General features: G+C 49.5%; 6 protein-coding genes across 6 annotated transcripts; all 6 read left to right on the forward strand.

Annotated features, from left to right (window-relative positions):
• Nucleotides 1-775: 775 nt before the first annotated feature.
• On the forward strand, nucleotides 776-1,628 carry N7484_008621 (kinase-related protein; the record flags this gene model as incomplete). Its single annotated transcript, XM_057119008.1, has 2 exons — nucleotides 776-815; nucleotides 955-1,628. The coding sequence occupies 2 exons, from the start codon at nucleotides 776-778 to the stop codon at nucleotides 1,626-1,628; spliced, it is 714 nt and encodes a 237-aa protein (XP_056968563.1).
• A 944-nt stretch (nucleotides 1,629-2,572) lies between these two features.
• N7484_008622 (putative GPI anchored cell wall protein) lies at nucleotides 2,573-3,197 on the forward strand (the record flags this gene model as incomplete). Its single annotated transcript, XM_057119009.1, has 3 exons — nucleotides 2,573-2,667; nucleotides 2,719-2,864; nucleotides 2,935-3,197. 3 exons carry the CDS (start codon nucleotides 2,573-2,575, stop codon nucleotides 3,195-3,197), a joined length of 504 nt encoding a protein of 167 aa, XP_056968564.1.
• Nucleotides 3,198-4,457: 1,260 nt separating this feature from the next.
• Nucleotides 4,458-7,229, forward strand: N7484_008623 (ribonucleotide-diphosphate reductase subunit RNR1; the record flags this gene model as incomplete). The annotated part of the gene is made up of 3 exons (XM_057119010.1): nucleotides 4,458-4,476; nucleotides 4,605-4,762; nucleotides 4,827-7,229. The coding sequence occupies 3 exons, from the start codon at nucleotides 4,458-4,460 to the stop codon at nucleotides 7,227-7,229; spliced, it is 2,580 nt and encodes an 859-aa protein (XP_056968565.1).
• A 2,284-nt stretch (nucleotides 7,230-9,513) lies between these two features.
• On the forward strand, nucleotides 9,514-10,308 carry N7484_008624 (RlpA-like double-psi beta-barrel domain-containing protein; the record flags this gene model as incomplete). Its single annotated transcript, XM_057119011.1, has 1 exon — nucleotides 9,514-10,308. The coding sequence occupies one exon, from the start codon at nucleotides 9,514-9,516 to the stop codon at nucleotides 10,306-10,308; it is 795 nt and encodes a 264-aa protein (XP_056968566.1).
• Nucleotides 10,309-12,947: 2,639 nt separating this feature from the next.
• N7484_008625 (sulfotransferase family protein) lies at nucleotides 12,948-13,909 on the forward strand (the record flags this gene model as incomplete). The annotated part of the gene is made up of 2 exons (XM_057119012.1): nucleotides 12,948-13,616; nucleotides 13,673-13,909. The coding sequence occupies 2 exons, from the start codon at nucleotides 12,948-12,950 to the stop codon at nucleotides 13,907-13,909; spliced, it is 906 nt and encodes a 301-aa protein (XP_056968567.1).
• A 295-nt stretch (nucleotides 13,910-14,204) lies between these two features.
• Nucleotides 14,205-14,588, forward strand: N7484_008626 (Copper amine oxidase N2-terminal; the record flags this gene model as incomplete). Its single annotated transcript, XM_057119013.1, has 1 exon — nucleotides 14,205-14,588. One exon carries the CDS (start codon nucleotides 14,205-14,207, stop codon nucleotides 14,586-14,588), a length of 384 nt encoding a protein of 127 aa, XP_056968568.1.
• Between the last annotated feature and the right edge of the window lie 581 nt (nucleotides 14,589-15,169).

Below are 15,169 nucleotides of genomic sequence, written 5' to 3' on the forward strand. Positions count from 1 at the left end.
CTTGTTTATCATGGCGTAAGAAGATGCCTGGCAGCTCCGCTGGGTCACGACGACTCTTGCCATTACCTAAATGATTGTGCTTTGAGCCTGCCGAAGCTGCACAGTTTGCAGCATATTTTGTTCTTTTTGTTCTTTCTTGGCATTGATCCGAGCCATTAACTCGAATACCACTTCATGCATTCGGTTTGATGGTGTTACTCAATCGTGGCTCTATTTCGTCCAATAAACGCGCACGGCCACGAAATGCAGCCCTAGAAGTAAATCGTGCATGATGTCATCAGCACTTTAAAAAGACTAGTGAGATATCAGATCTACATTGCATTCATATTTTGGATCTGGTTCTCTTCGATTTGATATGCCATTCCGAACAAAAATGTCGGATTAATTGCGGTCTACGGTGGACCAAGGATTTGTGACGTAAGTCTGCTAGGCCTCGGAGCACAGCAGTCCCCACCGGCTCAGTCATAGAAAGCCCCGCCAATCCGTTATCGCGGGAATGTGTAGCATTCTCGACGACGACCAAACCCCCTCACACCCCGTACATATTAACGCCTTCCCCTCCTCCACTCGTTTTACAGCACCTCCTCCCACGATCTCTGTTGAATCTAGAGGCATTGCTGCACAGTGTGATTCATCACAAGCATCCACCACGATAGCACGCGACACGAAGCCGTTCGAAGATTGCGCGCCTAGCACGCACAAGCACTCTCCGAGACCTTACCAAACCCAAAGACCATTTATGATATATACACTTGATTTGCAATCCAATTGCATAATGAATGCACAGGTGGAGCACCTAGTCAAGAAGACCTGGGGTAAGTGGACAGTCCGTCAACAAGTAAACCCCTGTTAGCCCCAGACTAGCGCAAGGTCGATCCGATTCGTTACAGAAATAGATCTCGAATCGAATCAAAAGCCCTAAAATCCCACCCTCAATCCGCTAACTAGACTTAGCAAAATTCTGCTCAATGCCCGATGATGCCCGCTTAATGATCGCCGTCAGTGGTATCCCAGGCTCCGGCAAGACAGCCCTTGCCAGCATGATGACCCAACAAATCAACAAGATCTACGCCTCAGAGAACCCCAGCTCAACACCAATCGCTACTGCAGTCCCAATGGACGGCTACCACCTCACCCGAGCCCAGTTATCTGCAATGACAGACCCGGAACACGCATTCGCGCGCCGAGGCGCAGCCTTCACCTTTGACGGAGAGAAATTCTTAGAGCTTGTTCAAGCGCTACGGAAACCGTTGACATTGGCCTCGACGGCCTTGTACGCTCCCAGCTTCGATCATGCAATTAAAGATCCTGTTGATGACGATATTCCCATCCCAGCATCTTGCCGGGTAATTTTCTTTGAAGGGAATTATTTAAGTCTAAATAAGGGGCCGTGGAATTTGGCGGCTGGATTGATGGATGAGTTGTGGTTTGTGGATGTTGATTTTGAAGTTGCGAGAACTAGGCTCGTTAAGAGGCATGTTAAGGCCGGGATTGCGAAGGATGAGGCGGCGGCTGATAAGAGGGTTCGAGAGAATGATTTGGTTAATGGGAAGGAGATTGTGGATTGTAGGTTGCCGATCCAGGAGATGGTTTCGAGTATTTATGATCCTACGTGGGAGAAGTCATAGTCGATAGTGACGTGGAAACTGTGGAGCAGTGTCGACGCGATAGATTAATTGCTGCATAGAGTGATATTAATGTGACTTGACGAATGCTTCGAATTGTCCTTACTACTTTTCAAACTTGCAAGTCATCGATGTCGTTGATCGTTCCATAGAATCTGGCCCATGGCTACATAGTCCGGCTATACCAGTACATTCCGATTCACACGTGGGCGCCACTTCGATATAGGACCTCGAGATAAGCAATGATACGATTGACGTAGCCGACGAAAGACTGACACAGAAGAATTGGCCATCTTCGAACTTAAAATAGACTCGTTTCCCAAGACATTTGCTTATCCCTTCTGGGATCGGAAGGTGAGACATGAATGACACTACTGCGATTCAAAGACAATTTGTAACCATTACAGGGCTATGGAAACAATAAATAAAGGGTAGTGCGAATCAGTATTGCACGAGTACACAGCACACTGTATGAAGACAACGCAATTAATCTGTACGCTGAGAAGAAGCTGACTGGGGCCAAGGGTCCTCGGTCCCTGACGCTAGTCGATTCTAGGTATAGCGGTGCTCAGCCGTGGGGGAGAAGCTGTAAACTTGTATCGTTATTACCGTAATTTGAAGATCTATTTGGTGCCATTATTGAGCAGAAAGTCCTCTTTTTGGGAACTTTTACATTACCATACCAGGGACCGTCACAACTTCCTAGTAAAGCGGGACGAAACTGCAGCAGCACGGGTCACTCAGACCCTGATTATTCCCAATCTCCTTTCCGCTTCGAGATCCGCTTTTACTCTCCTTCGTCACTCTTTGTCTTCGACTCGCACTCATTTTTCCCAGTCGCTCTTTTGCTACCCACAGTCTTTACTACCCTTCGATTCGCTGCGCGATATCTCCATCCAACCAACTCTCGCTTACCGTTCCAATTTGTGACATTATCACCCTGCATCATGCTGTTCAAGTCGACTCTCGTTCTGGCATTTGTGGCCCTCGCCAACATTGTTTCCGCCACCCAGACTCCTGCCTGTGTCATTTCTACTATCGGGTAGGACACCTAATCACATATCTATGGTTGCAGGATACTGACCCTGCGCAGCGATAACACCAAGAACCCCGACGATCTTGCGACCATCTGTAGCTCCAAGACGATCCAATCAAAATTGTCGGACAACTGTGGCTCTAAGGCTGAGTCCGCCCTGACCTTCTTCGCCAATATCTGCAAGAGCAACGGCCACGACGTTGGTGAGGACCCCTAAGAAATCTGATTGGGCGGTGTAATATCTAAGACCCTCGAACTCACGTTGATCTACAGTAATCGCCTCCACTGCGACTGCCTCTGGTACCACCGCTACCGGTACTGGTGCCACTGCCACCGCCTCTGGTTTCACCACTGCTGTCTCGACATCCGGCTCTAAGACTACTGGCACTTCGACCTCTGGCACTGGCTCTTCCTCTGCTTCCGGCAGCGCTTCGGCCTTCCCTTCGCCTTCCACTGCTGGCGCCGCAGGTGGTCAGCACCTCTCTAGCACCGCTTTCGCTGCCGCAGTGTTCTTCGGTGCTGCTGCGCTTCTGTGAGACTTCACAACAGTACCTGCTAAATTGCTTCCGCGGTGTGACCCTTTCCAGTGTATTGCTAGATAATCTGGCTTGCATATACTGTGTTCGATCTGTCCTCATGTACCACATACTTCTCAGAAAAGGGCGATTTCGAACACTTTGAATGTTTTGCTTGCCTATGTGACTTTGTACTTGAGTTTCCACACCGCTTGTCATTCTAGAAAGGCAATTTTGAATGCTTTGGTATTTTAATCTATATATCCCCCTTCATTCGCTATCTGCCTGGAGATGCCTTCCGCTGTAGACTCGAGTGCTGTAAGGGGCTGATACTAAAGGTCGGTGTGTATCTATGCCCACCACTGTCACGGCAACTTGTGGATCAACAATGCGGGGGACCAGTAGGAGTGCACTGTAGCCTAAATGACATCGGAGTTGCCTGAGCCCGGAATGTTGGACTCCGCTCGGTCACTGTAATGCCGATGCCATGCGCGACGACCTTCCGAGCATCGGATGGAGCTCAGACACGTAAACACGTGACCATCACGATCCATAACTCGGGTTTCCCAAATGTACCACTTCTTTCCTATAATGGGTTAGCGTGGTAAATGTGGTACATCGAAATTTACATTCCTAGTCTACAGCTGAACTTTCTATAGGCCCTTGAACGCATTTGAGAGGTGCAAAGAGGTCAATTCGATAAGAAACATTTTGGATAAAGCTCAATATATGGCTAAACCACCACTAAAAGCTGCAAGAGCGAAATCATAGAAGTTAGCAGTCAAACCGTGCTGCTCATGACTAGATCACCTTGGAAATCCCCCTAACTTGGTCATATGTGGTCCAATTGGACTGTGAAAATTCTCTACAGGATCAGCACTACTTTATCCCGGGAATTAAGACTTTTTCTAGCAATTCTAACCAAGTATATGCCAGGTTAACCTCTCGCCATCCCTATCTTTGACCCCGCTGAAACATACGGTGTACGAAGCTTACCAATCCAAACTATTTTCCGCCAAAGCCCCACACAATAATTACTCAGAAGCTGCTGCTAGGAGACGCCATGCGCGAAAAAACGCGTCTGCCCTGGCGACATCAAATATCCTCCCCCTCTGGTCCATCTTTCTTTCTTCCCATCTTCCCCTCTACTCCTAATCCCCTCCAAAAAAAACTCCTCCTTCCCCCTCATCTCTCATCTCTTCCGTTGCTTGCACATCTTCATTAATACCCACTGTGCTTAATTCTTCTTTCTTGCAACCCCCTTTCACTCATCCCGCCAAAATGTTCGTCTACAAGAGAGGTACGTGCAAACACCGAAGAGGAAGCATTTTGCCTCGAGACGCGGGGCAGATCACTTCCATTGCATATGGGAATGACATCCGGTCTTGCCACCGACCTCAAACACAGACGTTAACTGAAATCTCACAGATGGACGCAAGGAACGCGTGCAGTTCGATAAGATCACTGCCCGTGTTTCGAGACTGTGTTACGGCCTCGACCCTGAGCACGTCGATGCTGCTGCCATCACCCAAAAAGTCATCTCTGGTGTCTACCAGGGTGTGAACACCATTGAGCTTGACAATTTGGTATGATCCTACTGCTGTTGCTGCCACTCCAGAAATTTTCTCTTGCTAATGCTTCATCCTTCAGGCTGCCGAGACCGCGGCGTACATGACCGTCACACATCCCGATTATGCCATCCTAGCCGCTCGTATTGCCGTTTCCAACCTCCACAAGCAGACCAAGAAGCAGTTCTCCATGGCCATCTCAGATCTCTACCACTATGTCAACCCCAAGAACAACAAGCCAGCCCCTATGATCTCCAAGGAAATTTACGAGATTGTCATGAAGCATGCCGATGAGCTCAACTCTGCCATTGTCTACGACCGTGACTTTAACTACAACTACTTTGGTTTCAAGACCTTGGAGCGTTCATATCTCCTCCGGGTCGATGGCAAGGTTGCTGAGCGTCCTCAGCACTTGCTGATGCGTGTCTCCGTGGGCATCCACGGCGAGGATATTGAGAAGGCCATTGAGACCTACCACTTGATGTCCCAGAAGTACTTCACCCACGCTTCTCCCACTCTCTTCAATGCCGGTACCCCACAGCCTCAGCTGGCTTCTTGCTTCCTGGTTGATATGAGCAGTGATAGCATTGAGGGTATCTACGACACCTTGAAGACTTGTGCTATGATCTCCAAGACCGCTGGTGGTATCGGTCTGAACGTTCACCGCATCCGTGCTACTGGTTCCTACATTGGTGGTACTAACGGTTCCTCCAATGGTATCGTTCCTATGCTCCGAGTGTTCAACAACACCGCTCGCTACGTCGACCAGGGTGGTAACAAGCGTCCCGGCGCCTTTGCCATCTACCTCGAGCCCTGGCACGCCGATGTCTTTGAGTTCTTGGACCTGCGCAAGAACCACGGTAAAGAGGAGGTTCGTGCCCGTGATCTTTTCTACGCTCTGTGGACTCCCGATTTGTTCATGAAGCGTGTCGAGGCCAACGGTGACTGGACTCTGTTCTGCCCCAACGAGGCCCCTGGCCTTGCTGACGTCTACGGTGACGAGTTCGAGGCTCTGTACGAGAAGTACGAGCGCGAGGGCCGTGGCCGTCGCACCATGAAGGCCCAGAAGCTGTGGTACGCCATCCTTGAGGCTCAGACCGAGACCGGTAACCCCTTCATGCTTTACAAGGATGCTTGCAACAAGAAGAGCAACCAGAAGAACCTGGGTACCATCCGCAGCTCCAACCTATGCACAGAGATCATCGAGTACAGCGCCCCCGATGAGGTGGCTGTCTGCAACTTGGCCTCTCTGGCTCTGCCCACCTTCGTTGATGCGGCTCGTGGCGAGTACGACTTCGGCAAGCTGCATGAGGTCGTCCAGGTCCTGGTTCGCAACTTGAACAAGATCATTGATATTAACTACTACCCCGTTCCCGAGGCCAAGAAGAGCAACTTCCGTCACCGTCCCATCGCCCTTGGCGTTAACGGTCTGGCTGATGCTTTCCTTGCCCTCCGTTTGCCCTTTGACTCCCCTGAGGCCAAGCAGCTGAACATCCAGATCTTTGAGACCATCTACCACGGTGCCCTGACTGCCTCTGCTGAGATTGCCAAGAAGCTTGGCCCCTACGAGACCTACCCCGGCTCTCCTGTCTCACAGGGTATCCTGCAGTACGACATGTGGGACCGTACCCCCACTGATCTCTGGGACTGGGCTTCCCTGAAGGCCACTATCGCCGAGACTGGTGTTCGCAACAGTCTTCTGGTCGCTCCCATGCCCACTGCCAGTACCAGTCAGATCCTGGGTTTCAACGAGTGCTTCGAGCCCTACACCTCGAACATCTACTCTCGCCGTGTCCTGGCTGGTGAGTTCCAGGTTGTCAACCCCTGGCTCCTGAAGGACCTGGTCGACCTTGGCCTGTGGTCCGACAACATGAAGAACCGTATTATTGCCGATGGTGGTTCCGTTCAGAACATCCCTAACATTCCGGCCGACATCAAGGCTCTGTACAAGACCGTGTGGGAGATTTCCCAGCGTAACATTCTGCAGATGGCCGCCGACCGTGGTGCCTTCATCGATCAGTCCCAGTCTCTTAACATCCACATGAAGGAGCCTACTATGGGCAAGATCACCAGCATGCACTTCGCTGGCTGGAAGATGGGTCTCAAGACTGGCATGTACTACCTGCGTACCATGGCCGCCTCCGCTCCCATCCAGTTCACTGTCGACCAGGAGGCTCTGAAGGTTGAGGACACCAACGTTGCGCGTTCCAAGAAGCGTGTTGGTGGCACTGTCTCCTCTTACTCCGCTGTGCCCCGTGCTAGCGGCGCTGAGATCCCCAGTGCTCCCATCCAGGAGAGCCCCCGCACTGTTGTCCCTGAGCCTGTTGCTGCTCCTGCTCCCGTGGAGGCCAGTGCCCCCGCTGCTGAGGCTGCCCCTGCTGAGGAGGCCGTCGAGGGTGAGGCTCCCCAGGGTGACATCTTCTCCGACGCTGTACTCCAGTGCAGCATCGAAAACAAGGAGGCTTGCCTCATGTGCCAGGGCTAAGTTCTCTTTCCATGATATAATGCTCTTGTTTTCTTTGGCTCCCCATGCAACGCCACACCGTGTGTGATTTATGTACCTATATGATGAGATTGATGGTTTTGTTTCTTTTGTCTTCGGAGGTTTCTCTGGCGTTCAAGTTTGTCTTTTTTTCTTATGTACGTTCTTCTTTCAATGACCTATATTCATTACATGCCAGTGTTCCCCGTAGATTCATTCATGCACTACGTACTGTATTCAGTTTCATAAAGGCTCTTACTCCTTCATCTACAAAAAGCGACCGGCTCGGAAACCCTTTGCACCAAGCCGGCAACGGATCCTCATTCCAATTCCGGCGATGACATCGACCCTGAAAATTCAGAAGCACAAAAGAATGGTTCAAGGGTTCTTGCACCCGAACCATAGAACGGATAAACGTGAAACCATGCAAAAGCCCCACAAAAATGACTGGAGTCGGTCCACGGGTTCCTGATGCAACGGTTTTCAAGCGAACTCCAAACACATGAATGTTCCTATTTGCTCGAATTCGCAGTTTTTCATATCTATGCTAGAGTCGGGTACGGAGCGGAGGTATGAGAACCCAAAAAACTTGTCATACTTCCCACATGTCATTGGGTTGAAAGCCTTTTGCAATTCGCAATCGCATCTGAAATTGAAATGACCGGGATCCGTCGCTGCGAGTTCGGCTCTTTCGATCACATCATACCTTGCACCGGTTGAAAATATGGTTTGGAGAAAATGAAGTCGCTGTTGAATGTGAGGTATACCATTGTCTCCTGCAAGTTCCTTGAAAGTCCCGTGAATCAACCGAGCCGAATCAAACTCCCTTGCACAACCAACAATCCAAGCCAAGAAACACAAGCACTCCTCACTTCCAGTCCAGTCTACAGTACATACAACCTTTCAATTTTCTTTCCCGCATCACAAGTGCCGATTCTCAATGACAGACCATGGTCCTCACTCTTATTCTGAGGTGATCGGCACAGTGGAGCAGCAGTGACTGGCCAGAACACCAAAACCAAGCGAAGAAAAAAATAAAATGCAGGGTGGAGGTATGCCACCAGTCACCGTTACCGATGGGGCCGTAATGCGGCAAGAAGGTCAATTATTGGCTGACAGACGGGGACCCCAGTTCGGTCTAGAATTTTATGGAGATCAGAATCGTTTCACATCACCGATCTGGGAACCTGTTTGTATTGCGCATTTACAAGGTGGCTTGTCACTTGTTACTGTAGGGTAGGGCGGGGATGTCGGAGTCACGACTGCAGTTATGTTGGAGATACCATGTTGCATGGTACCAGTACTGATCGGTGGCTCTATTGTAACATTAGTCCGTAGTCCGTAGACACATCAGTTGAACTGTTAGATCGATCTTGTGATTTCAGGGTTTTCGTTTGATTTTTTGGCAAAAAGCCACACTTGTAAGGCCCCACTGGGATATAGGTGATGGCTATGGGAAGCGAGTCCAGCTGGAATAGAAGGGAAGCCGCACGGGAGTACAGGTCCCTCATGTTGTGTAGGGTATGCTTAGGGCCTCATTCGTGGCCCAGTGGGCCAGTCAGATCCTTCAGCTGCGTGTACTCCGTCAATATCGCCGTGTCTCTTCGCGTCCAATTGGATCATGGCGCAGGGACCCGCTAGGCATACAACCAATGCAACCAAGACAAGGCGTAAGGTGAATGACGCTGGGCCTTTTTGTGTCTCGTCTTTTTGTACATACTTTGTACAAAGTACTCTTTCTTAAAGATAAAGGAAATAGCCCGAGCCAAGAATCGAATCCCCATCTTTCAGAGTCAGGAACCAAGTGGGGGAATTTGTGATTGGCGTTGGGCTGGATCGGCTCATTCAGCCGCCCGGACCCATAAGTGGTTTAGTCAGGAGAGAAGATGGTGGCACACATCATACCCCTGTTGGCGCAACTCAATGCCAATCAGGTACCAGGTCCGTGAACTCCGTAGCATCCGGTACCTGTGAGAAGTAAACTCCGTTGAGTGAATTTTGGGGGTGGATTGGATCCGAAAATCCAGGGGAATTGTGGCTTGAGTTCGATCCATGGGAAAGTTGGGAAAGTGGGTCGAGGGTTTTGATTTCCGCTGATGACTGTACTGTATAACGAGGGTTTTATTAAAAGCCTTTTTTCCTTCCTTCCTCTTTCTCTTTCTTCAATCCGCCATTCCTTTGCGATTCGTTCCTCACTCTCGTTCTTTTGAGTGATTTAACTGCTGTGCAGTCTCCAGTCCTTTTATACCTTCTTTCAAGAATCTTCATTCCTTCCAAATCCGCCGAAATGGCCCCGATCTCTAAGACTCTCGCCCTCGCTGGCGCTCTCTTTGCCATGGCTGGTGTCGCCCGTCCTGTGGAAAAGCGTGCTGTTGTGTGGGAAACTGTCACCGATATTGTCTGGACTACTGTCGATGTCACCACCACTGTCTACCCCCAGGAGTTTGTCGCTACTGCGACTGTGGTTCCCGTTACCACCTCCGCTGCTGCTGAGACTACTCCCACCGAGAAGTCCAAGCCTGAGGAGTACCACCAGGCCGAGACCACCTCGACCAGCACTAGCTCTACTTCTACTCCGGCTCCCGCTCCTGAGACTACCGAGCAGCCCACCACTGTCGCTGCCGTCGTCGAGCCCACTACTTCTGCCGCTCCCGTTATTGAGCCCACTACCTCTGCCGCTCCTGTCGTTGAGCGTACTTCAACCTCCTCTACTGCTGCTGTCGCTACCTCCGCCTCCACTAGCTCCTCCAACTACGGCGGCTCCTGCTCCGAGGGCTCCCCTTGCACCGGACAGATGACTTATTACGACACTGCCACCTCTGCTAGCAACCCCAGCGCCTGTGATACCACCAACGACGGCCTCACCGAGCTGGTCCTCGCCCTGCCTGTCGGTATCATGACTGACTCCGACTGTGGCAAGACCGTCACCATCAGCTATGGCGGTGTGACCAAGACCGGTACCGTTGTCGACAAGTGCATGGGCTGCGACGACACTTCCGTCGATCTGTCGCGCGCTTTCTTCGAGGTCTTTGACTCCCTGTCCGCTGGTCGCCTCACCGACGCCACCTGGTACATCAACTAAAACAAAAACAAATACGAACCGCGTAGATCGCGGAGCGTAGGAAATGGCAAATCTCTGGTAGATTTCAATGTCACATTGTTACCCCGGTCTCGATGATCATTTTTACCCATTTCTTTCCCATCTGCCGTTTCACACTGACAGCCAACTTTCCTTCGATCTGTCCGTGGTGAAATAACAGGCTGGGCCCTTTTTTTCCCTTTCCATCACTCCCTTGTGGAATTTCATTTTGAGATGCGCCCCTAGCGGGCTGCTTTCAATCTTTTTCTTCATTTCATGTTGATAGACTTTTTCTTCTTCCGAGCCTGCGTGACAATACTACCAGTGATCTGCCCACTTTCCATAACAAAAACGAAACGAAACGAACCAACCCCTATCTCCCCCGAGCGCATTCTAGCAATGCCATTCATGATGCTTTGTTCATTGTTTTAGCAGTGGATCCGGCATCGTGATGTGTGGGAGTGTCATGATTTCTACGATGATCATGTTGGAATGAGCAAAGAACGGTCACAAATACCTTTCACAGTCTATGAAATTGGTTTCGGAATTTCTATAGTTTACGTGTGAATCAAGTTTCTTGTTATTTTGACATTTTGTTCATTTCGTAGTTTGGGTAGTTCATGCCCATACTCCAGTGAGACATGTCTAACTGTCGCGCCTCTTCGTATGTATCTACTGTAGTGTTGGGTCCTTGTTGGAGCTGTCAGAAAGGGATGACACAAGTCTCACAAATGTATTACCAGTCATGTCGTATCCCCAACGCTCGGGCTTCCTATTTGTTGGTGCCTGTTACATAGCCTCGAGATGATCCCCCTGAAGATCTGTACCTAATCCAAGCCACAACCTTTGCTCAGCCATCTTGAAAGTCAATTCGAATACCGTTGTATATTCAGGGATGTTATGGACAAGGTTTGGATCTATCATGTAGATCTCAACAAATTGATCAATATGATCGGCTGTAACGTCCACTGCAAAGTCTCGAGGATAGCCAACTGCTGCGCTGCTGCACTGCAACCCCCACAGGTACTTGAAAGCTTCGTAACCGGATTAGCTACCTAAGACCAAGTATTTGATTGGGTTACATTTTCTGTTGCTACATATAGTATACGCCCACATACTATTTAGCACATCGTTTATCCCTAAAAATATACGAAGCGCACTCTGTTTAGAATGTAGGAAAGTAGAACCAATCGAAACAGCCCCTTTCCATTCAGACTTACAGAAGCTAGCCTGACTGAAATCCGATATAGGTAGAGAAATATTGTATAATCTAAAAGTGGACAGAAAGGGCTGACTGAAGAGAGACAGGAAGGATCTGAGGAGGAAAGCATTCCAGTGATCGACCGACGTGGATATCAGAATGTACCTAAAGCTGATTACCTAGGCACTTACCAACGAACTTTCGAGATTCAAGGTCGAACATGTAACTATTAGGTCATTTATCATGACACCTCATCAAGTAGCTGTTGGCTGACAATTGAGGTTTTCCACTGGCTCCGGGGATATCAAGCTTGGAAAACAACCGCCAAGTTGAACTTTCGGGTGTCACACAACTCCTCGGGTTTATGGCTTCTTCCCACCTTGATACAGGTTTCTCCTGTTATCATCGAAAATCATAGGTCTTTACTTACGAATCTATCTGATGGTAAATGTTGAAGGCTACCCGAACCACCTGCTAGCGCGACAGTGGCAAGGAATTCATGGAGAAATTTTTGTTAATGTCTTCGTGATTGCTAGAGGAATTAGAGGGGGAAAAAAAAGTCCAGGTGAGTCAGACTGTATATGATTCATTAGTACACTTATTATAGCAAGGAATGTGATAGGTGATGAGAAGACTGCTCTTTATGATAGAAAGGCAACACTGCATATACATGGGTCACAAGAGAACCAATTGAGCAAAGTAAAGACTGCCTGAGCATCATTCACTAGATAGGTACAGGTGTTTGTAGGGAGTCTACATGAATCTTTGCTCCACATAATCCGGTTAATAGTCCACATAACTTTTATCGTAATAATGTTGACGGTAACATTGCCGCTTCGGGTTGAGATATCGGCTCCCGGATCACGGGTGAGTTAGTCACCCCGCCACCCTGAGCGACCCTGAGCTGCTCACTGAGCATCCTGATCGCTCACCTTATTGCTCTTTCCCCTGATCAGCCCCTTCACTTCGCGTCTTGCTTTATGGCTTTCGCGTGCTCCGATGGTAACCGCGCTGCATAAACAGAATGAGCAACATCAACCAAAAAGCATTGTTTGTTAATTATGCGAGTTGGCGCGGATCAGTTCTTCCTCATTCCGAAGCATACGCGTCAGTACGCTTTGTCAATCTTGCCTAAAACAGTTATGCTGTTCAGAACCGCGAGCTTTGCGATTTCAAACCGCGAAGCCTGTCCTTTTAAATCGCCCGATAGCTGATCCACGAGCTCTATTTTCAAGAATGGTCCTACAGTAGATTTCAAAATCAGTTTTACCTCCACACCTCTTATAACTTGATTCCCAGAAAATAACTTCAGGCCCCCAACCGCATTCGTAATCAGGCCCCCAATCGACCCGCTCTGAGAATCATGCGACCGATTGTAGCTACTACTTATGTGGAAGACCCCTCTTCCTAAGCTCACGCCAGCTTCACCTTTCAAGCCCCAATGTACGCCCTCCAACGGTTACTCTACGGATTCCCCGAACCGGCTCCGCACAAACGCAGCAAGCCCGTCGAGGTGCTTTGCTTGGGCTTACCCCGCACCGGAACCGAGTCATTAAGCGTGGCCTTGCGAACTCTGGGCCTGCCAACATATCATGGCTGGGACTTGGTCTTCGAGCCAGATGGCAGCAAGCTGCAACACTGTACTGAGCTAGTGCGGCGGAAATACAACGGTGCTCGCGATGGCGACGTGCAGATTACCAGCGCGGAGTTCGACATTCTCCTTGGTGATAACCAGGCTGTGGTTGACTCCTTGTCCATTTTATTTGCTCCCGAGCTGCTCGCCGCCTACCCAGACGCCAAAGTGATCCTCAACGTGCGTCCCGATATAAACGCCTGGTACCGCAGCATCGACAAAACCATCGTCCAAGGGGTCGATCAATCATGGACTATATGGGGGATGCAGTGGTTCTCCGCGGAGTTTCATTGGCTGTACACTCTTTACTTAAGATATGGATATCCAGGCGTGTTTCATAGCGTCACCACCACAGATGGTATCCAGCGAAACGCCAAGTGGGTCTATCGCGACCACTGCAACATGGTTCGGGGTATGGTGCCTAAGGATAAGTTGCTTGAGTGGTCCGTCGAGGATGGCTGGGAGCCGCTTTGCAAGGTATGATTTGGAAGAATCTGGATTTTTCTCAAAACTATGGCTGATGACAGAGATAGTTTCTCGACAAGCCTGTTCCCGACGAGCCCTTCCCCCGAACTAATACTCCAGGCAGTTACGCCGAGCGCGCAGATGAACTCATCAAAAGGCGCTTCGTTCAATGTCTGCGCAACTTGACTCTCACCGTCGTGACTCTAGGCGGGATTACCACTGCCGTTGTGATGTGGTGGCAGGGACGGATCCCAGAGGCTACGAGGCTGAGCGAGCTCCTCGGGCGATTCATTAAAATGACCTAGAATCAATATATGGAATGGAATTTCAATTGGAGAGTTGAAAGATGTCGATTTGACCCACACTTTCCAGACCACTCCAGACAAGTAATTTCACCTCAAGTTGGGGCACTAGATAGTCTCGGCTGCACATGTATCCACCATGGCATGCAAGGATATGTGATCTCTACGAGGAATATCTCAAAAATGGCACGGTGATGAGCATAGAATATGCTTCCGGCTTGAAATCATTAATAAGAGCCATCACAACAACGTCTCGGGCAATCCAGTTGAATACAAACTCGTTCCTCACCCGTCGCAGATGCTTCTCACCGGAGAGAACTTAGTGACTCGCCAACGCGCACGATTCGCCGAACACCATATCTGGGTAACCCGGTATCGGGATGGAGATCTATGGGCTGGTGGACGGTGGACGGAGCAGAGCGTGAAGGAGACTGACGGGGTGTTCGACTATGCGGCGCGGAACGAGGATGTGAAGAACGAGGATATTGTCATTTGGCATAAAATTGGGATGACCCATACCGCGACTCCAGAGCAATTCCCTGTCATGGGGGTCGAATCTCTCTCGGTTTTCCTGAAGCCGGCTGATTTCTTCGAGTTTAACCCTGAATTTGACGTTCCGCAGAGTACGCAGGCTATCAATAATAGTGTCCAAATTGGAGTGAAGCTAGGCCAGTGCTGTTAGTGCCTTCTTACTAGGCTATATAATATAAGTAGTATATTCAAGTGCCCGTGATGTTGTGATGACTACGATTTTGGTAAAAAGGGAGCTTAACCCGGCGTCCAGTGCAGCCATTTTCGGCAGCCGATTTACCGTTAATTAGCGTTGTGCTGTATAATAATTTGCTACAAGTTTTATCAATCAGTTCGTATCGCTAGAGCAGGTAGCTATCTCTAAGATCTATCACTAACTTGTGGCACTCGATAAAGTATATTTTAAGTTTTTTGTAGAAATTGCTTTTCTGAAGCTACATAGCTATATATCCTACAGACCTATGGTGCGGAGTATTTGCAGAATCGTATCGCAGCTTTTGACGAATTGTGAAACAAGCAGGCAACCATGCTGTCCCTGACTCTCAGCAGAGAGCCGAGTCTTGGGTGCTGTATGTTTCTCCAGCTTCATAGAATTCACTGACCATTCCAGGATGCACCTTGAACCACCCACCCCTCCTGCACCGTTCTGCAGCTCGTAACATCGAATGAGAGCTCACCTGACCACCGCCACGGCGTTTGCAATATGATCCGCCATTGAAGTTCGACACGGGT

Source organism: Penicillium longicatenatum, assembly GCF_028827895.1.
Source record: "Penicillium longicatenatum strain IBT 33135 chromosome Unknown contig_6_segment0_segment0, whole genome shotgun sequence".
In the NCBI taxonomy this organism is placed as follows: Eukaryota; Fungi; Ascomycota; class Eurotiomycetes; order Eurotiales; family Aspergillaceae; genus Penicillium; species Penicillium longicatenatum.